Source organism: Diadema antillarum, unplaced genomic scaffold (genome assembly GCF_040938485.1).
Source record: "Diadema antillarum isolate AM-2024a unplaced genomic scaffold, OU_Dant_1.0 scf00000006, whole genome shotgun sequence".
Taxonomy (NCBI): Eukaryota; Metazoa; Echinodermata; class Echinoidea; order Diadematoida; family Diadematidae; genus Diadema; species Diadema antillarum.
This window is the reverse complement of record NW_027270895.1, coordinates 3,787,300-3,803,387: the sequence shown is the minus strand read 5'-3', so window position 1 is coordinate 3,803,387 and position 16,088 is coordinate 3,787,300. Positions and strand designations below refer to the sequence as shown.

General features: G+C 41.9%; 1 protein-coding gene across 1 annotated transcript in view; it reads left to right on the top strand.

Moving 5' to 3' along the window:
• LOC139715873 (uncharacterized) overlaps positions 1 to 16,088 on the top strand; it is a 225,044-nt gene that overhangs the window by 80,080 nt on the left and 128,876 nt on the right. The window contains 18 exon segments of the mRNA XM_071627416.1: positions 320 to 637; positions 1,272 to 1,438; positions 2,238 to 2,397; positions 3,075 to 3,291; positions 4,078 to 4,307; positions 4,906 to 5,139; positions 5,606 to 5,752; positions 6,276 to 6,701; positions 7,273 to 7,593; positions 8,223 to 8,337; positions 8,503 to 8,720; positions 9,203 to 9,496; positions 9,498 to 9,521; positions 10,107 to 10,273; positions 11,121 to 11,217; positions 11,219 to 11,281; positions 11,723 to 11,948; positions 12,526 to 12,758. Coding sequence (XP_071483517.1) covers positions 320 to 637; positions 1,272 to 1,438; positions 2,238 to 2,397; positions 3,075 to 3,291; positions 4,078 to 4,307; positions 4,906 to 5,139; positions 5,606 to 5,752; positions 6,276 to 6,701; positions 7,273 to 7,593; positions 8,223 to 8,337; positions 8,503 to 8,720; positions 9,203 to 9,496; positions 9,498 to 9,521; positions 10,107 to 10,273; positions 11,121 to 11,217; positions 11,219 to 11,281; positions 11,723 to 11,948; positions 12,526 to 12,758 — 3,657 coding nt within the window.

The following is a 16,088-nucleotide window of genomic DNA, read 5'->3' as shown; positions in this document are numbered from 1 at the left end:
CTAGGCATCAGAGCATGATGGCATGCACATATAAATCATAACTGTTCCTGTGACTTCTGGTATAATCTCATTCTTTTCTGTGAGTACTGCACAGTTGTCAGATCTTTGATCTTTGATCTTTTGGTTCATCACAGTTGTCAGATCTTTGATGACATTGTCAAATTGTGCACTAAAAGTAGGATCTCATGTAATCTCCCATGTTAGTTTTCATATACACAGTGTATCATTATGTGGCTCAGATTGAACAAGTACAAAGCATATAGAAATATATTAAAACAATGGTATTAAATTTGTCTACATCTTGATCTGTCGTATGTAGGTCATCAACAGCGACATTGTCAGCCACAAGCCCGCTGTGGAGGCGGTCGTCAAGGCGGCTGAAGATGTCCTCCTGAACAGCGAGCCGGAGGAAGCCCGCAACATCCAGGCCAAGGTGGACTCCATCCAGCAGCGCTACGCCGTGATCGACGACGTCACGCAGGTGCACGGCGATGAGCTGCACAAGCTTGGTGGCAAGCTGTCTGACTTCGAGCGGGAGGTTGACCGCCTGGAGGACTTTGTGATCCCCGGACTGGAGACCCTCGAGGCCAGAGACCTGATGAGAACTGACATGAACCAGCTCAACAAGAAACTCAACGTGAGTGATCTCTTTAAAGATATTTTGTTCTGTTCTTAGTCTTGACTCATTTGTAAAGAAATTGAATTTGAAGTGATATTTTGGTAATTATTCACTCATCTACAACAATCGGCAAACCTCCGCCACTGACCCGGCACACCATGTAAGACAATGTGCAGTTTTATCCCTTTTAATGGTCAAGAAGGTATGCACTTACAAAGTTATGGTGTGCCAACCATGTCTTTTTCTTTTCTGTATACTTTTCAGTGAAATATGATTCATCTGGAGAAAGCAAGTGGACAGAATGGATTTGGGCCACTCATAATCACAATAGAAATGTACAATATGTGTTTGCATAGAGAATTAAAAAAGAAAAATGGCTATAACGTCATACTTTGCTAGTTGTGCATGTTGTGTAGTCTGTGGAGCTGTTCTTTTTCTTAAAGGGAATGCTTGTTATGAGTCCTTTTTCAGATGTTGTATACTCCATATCTTTCATATAAAGTGAAAGATTGATGGAAATGCACTGTTGCATATACATTGTAGCAATTTCTGAGACCCTGCCCAGCCCTTAGTTATAAGAAGATCACTGCATTGTCAGTCTTTTAGATTAAAAAGATTATTCATTACCACTTTCTCCCACCCTTCCTTCCAGGACTTGAGTACACAGCTGGATGCCCACCGGCCCAACTTCAAGCTCGTCCATGAGCTTGGGGAGGAGATCGTCACCCAGACCAAGGCTAAGGACACCAGCTACGTCAACGCCGTCCTCGCCAACGTCGACAAGAACTGGAAGGACCTCCAGGATCTCCTCAGTCTCAGGTGAGGTGTAGGAAGATGAGATAAGAGGGAAGATGAGAGGGAAGAGGAGAAGAGGGGGATGACAGGGAAGGGGAGGACGAAGGGGAGGGTGGAGATGAGAGCCTTAGTTGAGAAGAATATGGAGGGAGATGAAAAAGGGAGTTGGGAGTGAGATCCGAGGGAGAACATGAGATGAAGGATATGGAGGAAGATGAGGAGGAGAGATGAGGAAGAAGATGAAGAGTGATACGAGGAAGAAGGTGAAAGGAAAAATGAAGAGGAGGAGGAAGATAAAGGAGATGAGGATGAAGATGAAGAGAGATACTACGAGGTTGAGACTGGAGATGAGGAGGCAGATGAGGAAATTTAGGAGGAAGATGGAAGAGGGAAATGAAGAAAGAGTGCAAGGAAAGGGCGGGAGGAAAATGAGGAAAATGAAGACGAAGATGAAGAGGGATGTCAGGATGAAGAGGAAGAGGAGAAAAATGAGCAGGGAAATAAATGAGTGATACAAAGAAGAAGATGAGAGGAAAATGAGGAGGGAAATGGAAGATTGATATGAGGGAGAAAATTAGAGTACAGATGTTGAGGTAGATGAGGAAAATTGTGAGGAAGATGAAGACAGATGCTAGGCAGAAGATGAGAAAAAAGACAAAGATACCTACAAGGTATACAAGGTGCAAGAAGAGATAAGAGGGAGAAGAGGAGAGGAACATGTATATTTTCATGCATCAAGTACCATGTGTCTTTACATTTGCATTTGTTCCACTTACAATTCAAATCTTAATTCGATTCGACCTCTGACCCTTGACCTGTACAGGAAGAAGCAGCTGACCCAGAAGCAGGAGGCCACCAACAAGTACAACACTGGTTACCGTGACACCAACACCTGGATCACCACCAAGGAGAGGCAGCTCAGCCAGCTTCAGCCCATCGCCATGGATACCAGGGTCATTGACCGACAGGAGAAGGAGCTCAAGGTCAGTCTCCATGGAATTTGGGGCTTTTTTTATAATGTATACATTGTAATTTTCTCTGACCCTCGTTCTTATTTAACCGTATGATAAAGTTGGTAGTAGGATAGCCCTCTTTTCTTGCTCACAAGTTATGATTAAATTTTGAAGCAGAAAAAAAAATCAGTTGCCCTCTCAAAATGTTGAAGGATGATAACATGTGCAGCAGTTTCATCTGTAAAAACGTAGATGAGTTTCATAGCTGCCTCTCGATTTTGATCAGCATAAGAGGGATTTTGTGCCTGGAGTATTTTAGATATTCCAAAGATCAGGGATGTGGAAAAGGGGACTTTGAGTTGAACCAGCAAAATCTATCTTTTTCACAATTTGCACATAAAATGAATGATGCATTAATGTAGGTTTCAAGACAAAAAAAAAAAAAAATAACTATCATATAAACCCTTCTACATGGCAAAAAGATGTAAAATTGAACAGGCGAAATTTATCCTGCCTTTTTGTTTGCTAATCTAGATACTAATGTTATGAATCTTACAGATTAATTGAATGTTTGAGCTAGGTTTACAACAGATTTAAGCATCTGCACACAGATAGAATAACACGCAAAAAGGGAGTTTTTATATCATGGAGGGTGTCTGAAATACTGTAACTAAAAAGTTGATCTTGCCAATATCGTGCAATTCCAGCCCTTCCAACTGGAGGTAGCAGCCTACCAGCCAGCCATCGAGGAACTCAACAAGGTTGGCACTGGCCTGGAGACCCTGCTCCGTGAGCTGGAGGCGCCGGTCAAGACCACACCGCACTACAAGTCACTGCAGCTGAGCACCGGTCTGTCCGGTGACCAGATTGTCCAGCAACAGATCAAGGACACACTGGAGCAGACCCCCCACAAGGATGACACTGGTCAGTTGCGAAGACTCGATGGTCAAACGATACTTTACACCCATTATTTTCTTTTATAATGGTCATTTCACCAACGTACTAGGCGATTGCAGCTATGGTTCACTGTGTTGTGAGTATGTACTGGTATGAGATTTAGGAGAATGCTAAAAATGCTGTGTTAACAATTCTGATGGCAGTTGCAGTTGTATGTCTTGTAGAGCTTTTACACTGTACACATAAAGATTTTGGCAGCTGTTGTGTTATGCATGCATATACGCTTTCCTATTCATTTTTAGACAATCTCATATTCTAAAGAACATGAATATACTCTTTTGTATTCACACATTTACTTTAAGCTAACAAGCTTGATGACCTTTGTTGCTGCGGAAATAATCATTAAATCGCCACCTCTGAATGTCACTGCATAACTTAGATTGAAGAAATATTGAACAAAACTTCCTAAACTTATCATATCTGCATGAAATCAGAAAATCAATACAAATTATGTCAGTATGATACAGAAACATTGTTATTTCAAGGATCTGTTATAAACTTTATATAATGGTGTAAAGGCTTTTGATGATTCTGCCACTGAAATAAACAGTGGTGTATGACCACAAATAATATCTGTCAAGTGAGGAGAAGTTTTTATTTTACCCTGTAAAACATTAGCAGTGTACAAATGTATAATAAAGATTACAAGTACAAAAAAAAGAAAAAGATTCAACAACAAACCATAAAAGAATGGTTTCTTGACACAGCGTTATTTTCAAGTCAGAATTCTTCAATTCTTATGTCACCCTCCAGAGAGCGACATCAGCCGCCAACTCGGGGATGTCAACCGACGCTACGACGCCCTCAAGGTCCGCGTCAAGGACAGGAAGGACGACATCGACCTCGCCCGCCTCTACCTCGACCGCCTCGGCGACGTCAATGACCATCTCGACTGGTGTGCCAACAACGACAGCAAGATGATGAAGCTGAAGCCGACCAGCCGAGACCTGGACCAGCTCAAGCGGGAGGCGGACAAGTTTAACGTTAGTCTTGGTCCCACATTACATCATTTTACTCTGCACTATTTTGTAGCAAAATCAATGTAAAGAATGTAGATATGGAAAAGATCACAGTTGTAAATCTTTGGATGAGAATATAACTTGACTAAATATTAAGAATTTGATCGCAAAATGGCTCAAGTGCCATTTTAAACATTTTCAAGAATATCCATCATCACATAGAGCAAAATAAAACCTCTCCAATGATACAATTGTAGGCCTGCATGTACATTGTACATGTACAAATGTACCTCACTTGTGGCATAATAAGGAAATATATTCTTGAAATGATATCATTAAAATATTTTTTTTTTTGGTTCTTATCATGTTTCATTTATACAGTAGATATCTCAAATTGACAAGAATGGGGTCAGCGTGTTTTAAATAAAAGGAATACATTCTTGTAGTTTCCACGAGTGTAATGAATTAAGGCTACTGTGACATGGCAGCTGACAATGATTTGTGTATTTGTGTATTTTCTTATGTTTTTCTTATGATTTATTGGTGAAAGGGTTAGTTATTGTCGTGATCACGCTCAGTCATCACTTTAAGTTTTTGCCTCCTTGTGTTGCCAATCTTGCAGGACTTCCAGGCCAAAATCAACGCCAACAAGCCCGTCGTCCTGGAGACGATCGTCATGAGCGAGCAGTTCGGGCGGGAGAACGCCCCGCGCCTCCTCCCGGAGCAGAAGGAGGAGCTGCAGCACAAGACGGACGAGCTGAGGTCCTACCTCGACTCGGTCGAGAACAAGGCCGGGAAGATCAGCAACGATGCAAAGACCAACATCGACAAGCTTGAGTGGGAGCTATCCGAAGAGGTTTGGGAACATACAATGATTACATGTATTTTTCTTTTTTCAGTGACACATTAAAACTCACCACTTTGAGCCACTGTACAATAAAAAAAAGGCAGTCTTGTCGCCGTGAAAAAATTGAATCTATGCACTTGCATTGTTGATATCTTGGAGTAAGTCTGGCTTCAGCTTATTGCAAAAAGCTTAGATTTCTTGAAACTGCAACTGTATGGTGCATACTCATAGTTCACACAGTAGGTGAGTTCAAGAATTCAGTGTAAGTTTGCTAAACAGAGACGATTGATTTCACACAAACTTGCCTTAGCAAAGTGAGTCAGGTACTAGTATTGGAAACAACCATTTGTTATGTTTTTGGTCTGTGCCTTTACCTGCGTAACTGATTACTCTGTAAACACTCGCAAATTGTTTCTTTTTTTAAACGAGAATTCATTTGTACCTTGGTATTTTTTTTTAATTAATCCACCACCAGATGCGTGTGAGGAAGATGTACGATGATGCACTGAACGCCAACGTCGATCTCCTGGACTGGGTGTCGGACATCGAGAGGCATCTTGGATCCGAGCAGCCAATCAGCGAGGAGTCTCGGCCACTCAACCAGCAGGCCTCTGAGCACAAGGTTTGTGCAGAATCCTCCTCCACTCTATCACTTTTGTTTCTCTCTCTATCTGTTCGCCTTTATGTTCTGTGTCTGTCTGTACGGTTGACTGTTTGCATATTTGTCCATTCATAGTACTTACTGTACATACAATATCTCCGATTACAAGGTGTGGAGTTCAGTTCATTTTCGTGCTTGTACAGTGTATATCTCGTGGTCTGTATTTCCATCATTACATTGTATTTCCGTCTTTTTATGTCTCTTTGTCCATCTATCTGTTAGTTTGCATGTCTGTCTGTGCACACAATGAGTGGTCATGGCTGTGTGTCAATATGTTTGTCTCTCTGTCTGCAAGTATCTTTTGTGCTCTATTCATCATTCTTAATGTCATGCATTTTATACGATAACCAAACACTATTAAAATATACAGAATATGAGCTTGTGTGAAGGAGTTGTTTCTTCGTGTAATTTCCTTTGTAAGAACACTGTGATGCTCTCCGCTGAATGTGATTGTGATGCCTTTGTTACAATCTGCATTTATTAGGTTCTCCATGAAGAGATTCTGAGCAGACAGCAGCCGGTCATGGAGGCGGTTCACACGGCAACGCAGGTCACTGACCAGCACAGCGACCGCCTGAGCGACGCCGACGCCTTCAAGCTGAAGAGCACGGCGGACGACCTCAAGACGCGCTTCGACAACGCCGTCGTCCAGTCCTACACCCGCAACAACAAGCTGGGCTCGGCGGCCGAGGACCTGGACCGCCACGGCGGCGACATCGACGAATTCGACGGCTGGCTGACGAACATGGAGCGGGCGATTGAGGCGAAGAAGAAGGCCGTGCCCAAGACCCTCCCCGAGCTGGAGAAGAGCCTGTCGGAGACGAAGGGTCTGGAGACAGAGGTGGTCAACCAGGGAGCTGATCTCAAGTACATCACCAAGACTGGACACAAGTTCCTGGACAATGCCAAGGTAGGGAATATACCTACTCTTCATCCTCTCAAGGTTTCCATGGTAACATTATTTTCAATTCTGGAGAAGTCCTCTGACTCACATCTCAACATTATTGACCTGAGCATTCGGTCCATTTAGATACTCTCACGTTACTCTCATGTACTCTCACGTATGTAAACTTTGTAATTATGTTTAAGTTGCTTTTATAAGAGTGCCATAGTGTTTTCTTGTATGAAAATATTGATCTAAGATAGTTGACATTTGACCAAATTCATGTAAATTGTTTTGAGAATTCTGTGCATTTTGTAATGCCTTTCATACATTGTATGTGTCCCTTTTAGAAAAATGCAGTGGACCATGGTATACATGTTTATGTGTACACTTTGTGTACTCAGCAATATTGGTTGACGTGTAAAGAGACTAGGGTATCATTTAAGAAGAACTGTACAATGCAAAGATACAAAACTCTGCCTAATGTACATGCTCTTCTTCTCGATACATGAAATGCAAAGTCTTTAAATTGCACTACATGCAATTTTTCAAATAACGTTATGGTTTACTTGTTTCCGCTTGTTTCCAATAAATGCAGGTTTACAGGGAAGAGCTGACAGACTTCCGCAAGTCCGCCCTCCCGCGCGACTTCAATGCAAACTTCCGTGAGGAGCCGGAGACGACTGTCATCCGTGACCACTTGGCCAAGAGCAACGAGCGCTACGACGCCCTCAAGCTGAAGACCAATGACCTGACGAGGGAGCTGTCTGACCTCGTGGACGGCCACCGTCGCTATGACGACAACCTGCGGACGACGGACAAGTGGCTTCACAGCGCCCGGGAGAGTCTGGACCATCTGCTCCAGGAGCCGATCGCGTCGGAGCCCGTCAACATCCAAAAACAGATTGACACCCTGAAGGTGATTATCATACATAGTCTAGGATAACATCCAATACTCTTTCTGAACCAGGGACTCTGAAGAGTATGAAAAATGCAGTGGGGTTTTCTGTGCCAATCAGCACTCAAAGCACGCAAAGGGATGATTAAAGAGATGGCAGGGTGTTTCTAGTACTAGGGGCACACTGTAAAAGATACATGAGCTGAAACATTATCTTCTTTAGTAGGTAGGTTTCCGTACAAAAATTCACATCTTTTGTTTGTACGTTTATATATTCTTCAACTCTGCACATTTGTACATCGGTATATTGTCTTCTGATTTCAAGTGTGACTATTAATCTACGAATTCAAATAGTCCATCTCAACTTGACCTCCTTCTTATACCCATTCCGGAATCATAAGAGGATTAGATTAGTAATATATTCTCAAGATTGTTATGCTGTACGTAAGGAAAGGTTTAAAAGGAATTGTTCTTTACAACCTTTCACTGTGAGTTCTAACACTGTAACCAAGAGTCCCATGTACTTCTGCATGTGGTGCTACATTCTGACAAAATGAGACTATTGTGCAAGTGAGCAAGCAACATCAAACATTTTGAATCAAAGCATTTTCTGCATTGAAGACATTGCACCAATTCTCTCTGCCTACTAGACCCTGCACGACGATGTGGTCCTCCATGGAAGGGACGTCGATGGGGTCAAGTCGACGGGTGAGGATCTGATCGAACTCCAGCCGGCGACCGAGCCAGAAGTGAATGAAACCACAGGTAAGAGGCACACCACTACAGATACAACCAAAAGAACCTAGTGTACTGATTGATGTAAGAGATACACCGTTGTAGCCTTTGTTTACAGCATTAGAGTCAATTTCAAATTTTTGAACCCTAACAACTTACACGTGTACCTCGTACAACAATCATCTCTGTTCTCAGGCGATGTTGTCCGACGCTACCATGAGCTGGAGGGAGAGCTGGCGGACCGCATGCGGCAGCTGCGCAAGGCGCTGGCCGACTCGCAGTCCGTGCAGGACAGTCTGGATGCCCTCCTCCGTTGGCTGGATGACAAGGAGAAGGCAATGATGAGGATGGAGAAAGGCACGGTGATCGTCGTCAAGAAGGAGCCTCTGGTGGAGAACCTCCAGGAGTACAGGGTAAGGAGGAGTTGTACTGAAGGGTGGTGGTGTTTGGAAGAAGGGAAGGGGTGGTGGAAGAATGGGAGTAGTTTTGAAAAGAGGGGAGGGATGGTGGGTTAGGAGGAGGGATGGTGGAAGAAGGGAAGAGGTAGTGAAAGAACTGAAGGGATTGCGGAAGAGAGCACTGCTATAACAAACTCTCACAATAACCAAGTAAATTTTTTCCCCCAATTTTCAAAGTTTCTTTGGTTTTGTCATGGTTGTTTTGCAAATGCTGATATAAAGAATTCTTGATTCTGGTAATGTTGATTTTCCTGGTACAAAGTGCAATGTACAAACTGTAGGTTGTTATGGCAGGAGTCTGCTGAATTCTTGTAAAGAGTTCTTGTAAAGAGCAGTTTGATACTATAAATGAGAAAAAGATTCAGACGATACACAGCATACTGCAGCACACTGCATAACTTATATACTTTTCCCACCCACACCCATACCAATCTCAGTTGCTGGAGAAAGAGATCGACAACCACCGACCCACCATCGACTCGGTCTTCCGCGCCACCAACACTGCGCTGCGCACCTTCGCGCCGGAGGAACGCGCCCTCTACCAGGAGAAGATGCAGGACTTTGACACCCGCTTTGGCCGCCTGACGGGCTCCCTCAAGGAGCACGGCGAGAACCTCCAGGGGCTGTCCAGCAACCTGGTGGAGCTGGAGCAGAAGCTGGACGACCTCGAGGAGTGGCTCATGGCCCGGCTTGAGATGCTGGAGTCCAGCGAGTTCAATGACCGCGACATCCCCCGAGGTCGAGGCTGCCCTGCAGGTCAGTGGAAGGTCAACGGGCGAGTGCTCGAGCACTGGCAAAATCGTAGTTTGCGATTGTAGTGGTCAAATTGTCATTGTCAATGTGTAGAATTTAATGTGAAGACTGGTGGAGATGTGAAGCTTATAGAGTGGCATTAACACACTGTATATGACTTTATTAGATGGTGTGTCAAGGCAAATAAACTTGGTGGACATACAAACGTACACTCCTACATGTACGGACAAAGAAGCATACATAAACAATTGTACATACATTGCACACACACATACACACACAAACAGATATACAGTACATGCATGTACAAAACATACAATATCTGTGATTGTAAAATGTGTACATACAATTGTTTTACTGTACATACATGTATTTACATTGTACAATGCTTGTATACACATGTTTGCATGTGACTAAAATTTGTGCACAGGTACAATGTGTACATGTACTTGCATTCAGTTTTGCATAGAGTTAACCTTATTATTCAAAATAATCTTGAATAATTGTGTAACTGGTTTAACAACAATACACCTTGTCCATATGCCAATGTAGTATTACACCTCTGCATTTTTCATTGTCTTCGTCCAGGAGATCATTGAGGACGTCAACGCCCACCGACCACAGTGCCAGGCCCTCCACAACCTGGGTGAGGCCCTCATCAGCCACCCCAAGGCCGGTGACACCTCCTTTGTCTCCGCCGTCCTCACCAACCTTGACCAGAACTGGACATCACTGGAGGATGTTGTTGCCAAGCGGTCAGTGACGTACACATGTGTTCATATCTTCATTAGATGTGCATGTACTTGTAATCCTTCTTTGATGTCCCCCTAAATGTCACATACACATGTACAGTAGGCCCCTAGTTAGCGTACATGTGTACAATGTATTGTACATGGTGAATTCAATTGATTGCTGTTGTAGAGACACAATTCTTCTTGTTAATTGCTGCAAGTTTGGCAGCTTGTCCACATTAACCCATCGAAGGCCTATTTGTATCCCAAGCATACTGGAACAGTTTTCTATGGGAAATGTGTGTTATAGCCAAATCATCTCATCCTGAGTGGGTTAAATGTGAGGAGAGGGAGAGAGGATATCCCTGATTTAGAACCAGAAGGACATAACTCCATGAAATTATATGCAGGATACGGGCTTCGTGAGATCTCGCCAGACCAAACCATATTTCACAGTGTACACTCATAGAGTAAGGTGTCTGCATGGTACAATTGTACATGTATACCTTTAGTATTTGCAATTAGTATCCTCATCAGTTGTCACAAAGTTAGTTCACCTTTGTGGAACTTTTTCTAGTGTTGAGATGTGAGAAAGATCTATGTAATAGACACATTTGCCATTGGAATAACTAGCTACATTGTACTTCTCAGTTTTCTACATGGTGATGAAGTTCCCCATCTTTAGTATATTATCGTGACCTCATGTGTTTGTAACCTAATGCCACATTATCTTTGCTCACATCGACTCCAGACATTCAACTGCATCTTACACCTTCGTGTCGCATACCAAATGTCCAAAGTTCTTCGAGCTTTAATGATATCTCATTCATCCTGTTTCCCCCCCCCCACCCCCACAAAAAAAAATATATAGAGTGCAACAGCTAGAGGACCGCAAGGTCGCGACCCGACGCTACCAGAATCGTGCAGGCGACGTCAACCACTGGCTGGGCAACATGGAGGACAAGTTGGGGCAAGCTTGACCTGGAAGTACAAGACATCCAGTCCGTTGACCTCCAGATTCAGCAACTCAAGGTATGCAACATATCTCTGTCCAAAGGAAAATTGGAAGAGAAACCTCCAAGTCATACAATACACATAGCAAAGTGTTTAGTATTGAAGTACTGAAGTACACAGAAATCGTGAAGAAACAGAGACGTAAATGTACACGTACATACACGTGTATACATAGTACACTGTACATATGAATTTGTACATAGAGAATTTAACTGCCATTGCAATGATTATATTGGAAATGGAAAAATCACAGTCAAGACTTATAGCAAGATCAAATGGCTGACAGTACACTCTGTATGAATGTAAGGTACAAATTGTTTGTAAAAAATTGAGGTTTCAATTTCAAAAATTATCTTTTATGTAATTTGAAGACGTCAGCACTCTTCCCACATGCCATCACTATCTCGAACATTTTGGTTATGCATCATTAGAATTGGAGATTTGTTTTGTACGTTTCAGCCCTTGCAGCGCGAGATCACCGACTACCGCCCCAAGATTGTGGAGGTGAACAAAGTGGGCTCCGCCCTGGACGGCCTGCTGCGGGACATCACCCAGCCACTGGACACCAGGCGACACTACTGGTCATCCCAGGTCGGGGCCACCCTGCAGACCGAGTGGACACCGCAGAAGCCCAAGACCAAGCGGGAGGGTGGACGGGACGAGACTGACCGCCCCTTCCTTGAAGGTACGTCTGATCTTCGGCCTGACATGTGTCTGTTGTATTTTTTGGTGTAGCAAGGCATTGAGTTTCTAACAAAAGATGTATCAGTGCTGTTGATGTACACGTACATTGTACATTCCACCTTTTGATGGAAAAAATTTGTGTCTGTTAAAGTTAGTATTTAGTGTTGATGTGTTTGATATTTTCTTTTTGACAAGTTTGCTCATCAAGCATTTTTAATCAGTTTACCTAACCAGTACTGTGTAATTCCTATTGTATTTCTTATTGCAAGAGAAGGCTAGACTTTACTTCATGCTATATCACACAGATGTACACTGTTCATGTATGGTGACAGTCTTTAAAGTAAGTTAATGCCACACTTTGCATGGCGCTACTACAATTGTAACAGCGCTGTATCAGATCAAAGTAATATCCGACCAACAGACAGATGATGGATCAGCTGCAAATGTAAATACATGTACACGTAGATCAAAATAATATTTGGCTTGTCAGCAGGCAGCGCATGTACAACTGTACATACGTGTACATTATAAATGCTAACTTCTTGGTGTCTTTCTCTGCCATGTCATCCTCTGTGCAGAAGACACCGAAGTTGAGCGCGAGCTGGACACCATCAACCGTCGCTACGACGACCTCAACCGCCACCTGGCCGACGCCCTGGAAGACCTGCGCATCGTGCGGCTCTGCGCCGACAAGGTGGACTCACTGCAGAGCATGCAGGACTGGGTCAACCAGGTGGAGGTCAGACTGACTGACACCCGGCCCACCAGCCAAGAGCTCCAGCCGCTCGTGAGGGAGATGGACCTTTACCAGGTGAGGGAAATCACGACGAACAAGGAAAACCCAAAAAGCCCCACCCAAAAAAAGCGGCTCAATCTTTCATGCTCACTTCTCCATTTTGTCTGCGGGGATCTGTTTCTGGTCTCTTCTTGTGATGTTTTTATCTTTGGTGTAAAATTGTCTTTTCATTGTCTAAAGATTCTAGCTCAGCTCTGTTTAGTTACAATACTCCCTTGTGGGGAGGGGCTGGAGGGAGGGTATTCTCCAGTAAGCATTTGTGTGTCTTCAGCAAACTCAGCATCGCTTTCCTGATGGGTTGTAATAACTCTTCTCATGCCAGATGAATTACACTCCTAAGGACCTATTTGTATGGGCCCACAATACAGTTCTATGTGGTGTGTACATACATGTACATACTGTATGTAGTTGCAACTTTGGCATTTAGTACAAGATTCAGCGAGACAATAAAGCATTAGTCAGAGGTGATAATTGGCGCTTAGTGCATGCAAAGGGTTTGCTGGATACTGTCGGATTGTACATTGTAGCTTGCGAGAAGATCGTTAGAACCAAATTAGATAAGTGTAATTTTTGTGTTGCAATTATAGTGTATTATTACAAATCTGAAGAGTACAACCCTGGTTGAAATTTCATGAGTCATGAATGCTAAAACGTAACCAGCCATTTGATTTTAAGTATACCAAAGATAATGCATTCATGCTTGTGTTTTACTTTACACGTGCTTAAAGCCGCCAAATTTCAGCAGGGCGCTTCCTCCCATACTCTTCCTCCAAAACTACAGTACATGTACATGTACGCCATACAAATTTGGTTCAAGCTCGGTTGCATCTCCGGTGGTGGCTTAGAGACTGTTATTAGAAGAGAATTCTTGTTGTTTGATTGTTTCTTATTTTGTTGTTTTATTTCTTTCTTCCTCTGTTAGATCAGCTTAAAGTAGAAAGGCTCTATGAACCCATTCTCTCCTTGTCTTTTTCTTACAGTCTTATGATTTGGTGGAAGTTCGGCGGATGCTTGTCCGCTTAAAGGTTACTGAAAAGCAGTCCTCAATCTTTTTTTTTTAAATTATTTTATTTCGCTTACTTTCTAATCGCACCTGCTCCATACTTTATCTCACAGTATTTATCACTGCCATCACTGCTGATTTCAAGAAGAATATGGATGTTACAAATTATTGTCATCCCCTTTTTAATGCAATCTGTCACAACCTGTATGTGCATTCTTCTCAATTACAGATATTTTAATACTATTAATCACTATGCTGCTGCATTGAATATCATTCTGAGATTTCTCGATTATTCATATCAATTTGATTCAAACAAAATGAGAGATGTCCAAAGATGGGTGATTAGTTTTGAGTACGGAAATTCGTGAAGAAAGGGATGACACACATTATACAGCACTGTGATACCCCTAGTACTTCTTACACTTTTAGTAATGTACAACTGTACCCTCACACCATGCAAGAGATATATTACAAATTTTTGCTTCAAGTTTGTCCAGTAAAGAGCGTAACTGGATTTTACAAGTACAGGTTTGCAGGGTCTAAAATTTGTATGATAGTCTGATATTTCTCTGCTTATAACCATTTCATCTTCAAATACATGTACATTGCTGAATATATGTATTCATTCCTCTGTGAGTGGTTCATAGCGTGTTCAAAGTCTGCTGAACTCTACTCTTTGTATATGTATGCTTCTCTCAGAAATCCACATATGTCTAGCAGATGAAGTTGACTAGATATCACAAGTATTTGAGGAGAATGTACACTGTATGCATATGGATATATTTTGTACAGTATACTCATGAATACATGGAATTCATAAAAGCACCCCCTTTTCCCCCAGAACACTGCATCGTCTCTGCACTGTACAACCATCCATCTCAACATAGAGAGTGCATGCAATAGCACATTGTCAGTTTTGTATGCAGTAAAGTTGGAAATCCAGTGATTGTCATAATTCTTCAGACTCAGCTTATTACGCTGTATGAATGAGCACTAGTGTGCATACAAAAAGAAGGCAAATTGGATTGATATACAGGTTAAATAACTATGGGTACATGTAGTTATTCACACCCATATATTTTGTGTGCAAACTTCAAAGAGGTCTGTCCAGATGTATTTCAGCTTCAATGGGAAATGTTTTGTTTTTACCAGTTTGATTGTCATATACTGGAACATCATACAACATATTGGGAATGTTATTGGTGGATTAGATATTAATATCTACATTCTAATTGATAAAATCCATGTGTACTTATTCACTAACTTTTTGAATGATCTCCAAATTAATCTAATATTAAATTCAGTGATTAATTGCAAATTCATGTGTTTATTTATTGTATCTATGTATCCATTTATACAGCTATGTACGTATATTTTGTTGGTGTATCTAAGTATAAATGCTTGAAGGGATGCATGTGCAGTTAACTCTGTGCAATTTACAGTTGCTCAAAATGAAGGAGTGAGTTGTAGAACTTTCCTTTAATTTGATTCAGTACAATGAAAGAAACAGCACAAACGAGACATGAATGGGCCTTCATGAGACTGGGTACATTCCCGTGCCATTTCTGATGATAGTGTCACAACACGTACGCGTGGAATGGCGAAATATTTGCAACGAATCCTGTTTACATTTGGATGCTTCTACAGCTGTATGATTATCAGCTACAAATCCATGTTGTATACGGGAATGTGTTCAAATTTGTCAGGTCACCATTAAATGGTAACGATACAAAAGTGTTTTTTTTCATGTGTGATGCAGCACATCGTACCAGAATATAATCAACATCATAGCAAAGAGTGAAAAAGTGAAAAAGTCATTTGGTATGCATTTCAATTGTTAGTGTCACTGTAGATACACATGTAGAAACTGTCATGTCTGAGCACCCAATCCAGCAAGGTGTACATTACGATCCTCTCCTCTGCATTTCCTTCAAGTCTGTGCAGCATTGCATGATACGTGCACTCTTTAAATACAATCATCTGAGTATTCTGAATTCAATTGAAATTCAATTTAAAATGTCAACCGTCTTGCAGAAGACAAGATTCACACCTTTTTACTACGTGTTGTACGTGTATATGGTTTCTTAAAATATGTTCATAATAACATCCTGCCTCCTCACTGAGGTAACAAATTTTAGAACCATTAAAGAGGTAGAATTAACTTCGGGGGGCAGGGGGAATCATATTCTTTCCATAAGGATGATTTTTTTTTTTTTTTTTTGACGAGCCTTGCAAAGCAACTTTGTGTTCGAAAAAAAAAAGCTTTTAAATCTTTTTTTTTAAATGCAAGTTTGTGCTTTGAATGGAAACAAAAATAAATTTATGAATTAAATTGATATCTT